We start from the raw sequence: 2965 nt of genomic DNA, 5'->3' as shown, positions 1-2965 counted from the left end.
AACGTATTATTAAGATAGTTGTCTGCGGTTGGTTCTCTGATTTCTTTTGTTTTGTTTAGTTTCTGCAGTATTTGTATTTTGCTTTTGCTTCGATCATTATTGAAGAAACATTGATTGTAGAAATGCAAATCTGGTGCAGTAAATTTGGTTTATTAATGTTCTGATCAATATTATTTGAATATTCCCACAAAAATCATTATACTTTTTAATCTAGAATCGCATTCGTTCTTCTGAAAGACAGTTGTAACATGTAACATTTGTAAATAAGCGTCATTTATCGCTTTTACAGTTAAGTCCACTTGATGTCTTGACTAACATATTCGAATTGTCCATGAAAGTTGATCCACAACTTACGACAAAGGAGATAATCTCAAATGTGGCTATATATATTAAACAATGAAATGTAAAATAAGGAAAACAACGGAGTTTAACTCCTGGTTTTATGTGAGATTTGTTTTGAGCAGTTTTACTAAACACATAGTGTTTGTGGCTGCTTTTGTCTGTTTGTCGTTTTCAGTATTTTCCGTAATGTTTGCTTATATTCGACATGTGGTTTTTAATTCCTCCGTTGGGTTCTCCTCGCTCTCTTCTGTATTTGCATTTGAGTGAACAGCAAGTCTTCTGTTTAAAATCTTTATTGTGTTCAATGTTCACAAACATATTTATTCTATCGCCGTTTAGAGTGAAACAAACACTATTGTTTATGTATCTTGCTTAATATTATTGTGATTTACATATTAAATTGCTTTGCATATTTCAAAATGATAATGACTGCTCTTTTTTTATTCCCCTTTAAAAGTGTCCTGTACCAAGTCAGGAAGATGGCCATTGTTATATTATTGTTCGTTTCTGTGTGTGTTGCATTTTAACGTTGAGTCGTGTGTGTTTTCTCTTTTTTTTGAGATATTGAGATCAAACGTGGCACGGTAATTGTCTATCCAAAATTCATGTATTTGTTATTCTCGTGGTGTTTTGTCTGATGCTTGGTCCGTTTCTGTGTGTGTTACGTTTCGGTGTTATGTCGTTGTTCTCCTCTTATATTTAATGCGTTTCCCTCGGTTTTAGTTTGTTACCCCGATTTTGTTTTTTGTCCCTGGATTTATGAGTTTTGAACAGCGGTATACTACTGTTGCTTTTATTTACTTCGTCCATTTTTTCAGGGATAACAAAAATAATATAAAAACTTAAGAAAAAGCTTGTACACCTTGTTATTTCTTTCAGCCTCTATTGTCACAGAAAATGAGCCATCTATCACAACAGATATAAACACAGTTGTTGCGTCGTGCTTACCAACGACAACATCTACGGTAGAATCAACAAATGTGCCAGTAACAACTACTGTGTCAACCCACAAAGAACAATTGACAACATATCTAACACCAGAGAAGAATAAATACTCTACCACTGTTTCAACCATTCCATTATTAACATCTATCATGTTAGGAGGAATATCTTCCATTACAACCGACTCATACACAACACCATTTGATTACACAACGCCTACTACAAGTAATAAGATAACAACAATGACAAAAGCAGACAAAACAACAACACTGTCAAACGAAGGATCAAAAACAGTAGAAGAAACAACATCATCAACAAAAGAAGACACAACAACATTAACAACGCAAGAAATAACATCATTAACAACTGACGATACAACAAAATTAACAGATGAAACAGCAATATTAACAACGGAAAAATCAACAACATCAACGACGGAAGAAATAAAAACCTTTAAAGCGGAAAAAACGGTACCATTAACTTCGGAAGATACAACAACATTTAAAACGAAAGTAAAAACATTATTGCCAACCCACAAAACAACATCATCAACAAAAGAAAACACATCAACCAAATCATCAATAAATTATTCCACAGAAACATCAATCATTCCATCAAATCAGTTATCAACATCATCAAAAGGATATACCATGTCTGGTAGTTCTTCGTCTAACTTGAAGTTTTTAACATATCTCGAATCAACAACATCAGAGAAAACAGAAATGACAACTGCTAATGTAACAATTTCAACAACATTATATACAAATACAACTTTCAGTCGTTTTAGTGAAAGTCCAGTTGATGTTTGTAGTTACGACTGTCCATGCATGTTTGGAAATGGAACTGTTACTATAGAAACATTAGATGCTAGACTAGAACAATTAAAGGCAGTCTTACAAATTGATAAAAAGGAGACAAGTTCTTACGTTCGTAAACTTTCTTGTGCAACAGACAGTCGCCCTAGTGCTAAAAATATAGGTTATATTGGAATTGTTATTATAGTTATTGTATTTGGATCCATAATCATGAGTGATTTAATCAGCCTTGTTCGATTCCTGCAGTAAAATTTGCTTAAGAAAAACAATGAACTCAGTACACAGAAAAGGTAAGTAAACAAACTCTATTCATATATAACAATGAATGGATTCCGAGATGTTCCGAATAACATTCATTCAAATAACTGTCCTTTTTTACCTGTTAGAAACAGCTAAAAATGAACGACATTGTAAGTTGTAAAGATTTTTAATCGTTATATGATTCACGTTTAAAATGTATATAATGTTTTTAAAAGTTAATTACTTTGCTTATGTGTAAATAATAAAGGTTAAAACAATATAAAGAGTTGCTTAAATACATGTCATATGGATGCTTGTGGATAATTGTCTCATTGGCAACCATGCCACACTCCATATTTTAATGTTGATCTCCTGCGGTGTGGTAGATGGTGACAATATATGTAACAGAAAGCTTCACATGTCTAAAATACATATCGAAACAATACTATATTGAGTATACGTGATCGAATGCAGGAAAACTAGTTCGTTTATTTCATTTAACAATTATAATTTTTCATTTTTTTTTCAAATGATTTTGATTATTTTTTCGCAAAGAAGTGTACAGCCTATATGTTTGTTCCGAGTTTTTTTTTAACGGGTGAAATAAAGTCAACGAATACATTTAC

At 32.1% G+C, this 2965-nt stretch overlaps 1 protein-coding gene across 1 annotated transcript; it reads left to right on the top strand.

The window, feature by feature from the left end:
- Positions 1-396: 396 nt before the first annotated feature.
- On the top strand, positions 397-2464 carry LOC139526621 (salivary glue protein Sgs-3-like). The gene is made up of 2 exons (XM_071321779.1): positions 397-403; positions 1222-2464. Exons 1-2 carry the CDS (start codon positions 397-399, stop codon positions 2346-2348), a joined length of 1134 nt encoding a protein of 377 aa, XP_071177880.1. The 3' UTR covers positions 2349-2464.
- Positions 2465-2965: the final 501 nt, after the last annotated feature.

This window comes from Mytilus edulis, chromosome 6 (genome assembly GCF_963676685.1).
Source record: "Mytilus edulis chromosome 6, xbMytEdul2.2, whole genome shotgun sequence".
Lineage (NCBI taxonomy): Eukaryota > Metazoa > Mollusca > Bivalvia > Mytilida > Mytilidae > Mytilus > Mytilus edulis.
Note: the sequence above shows the minus strand (reverse complement) of the source record. Positions and strands in the feature narration are given on the sequence as shown.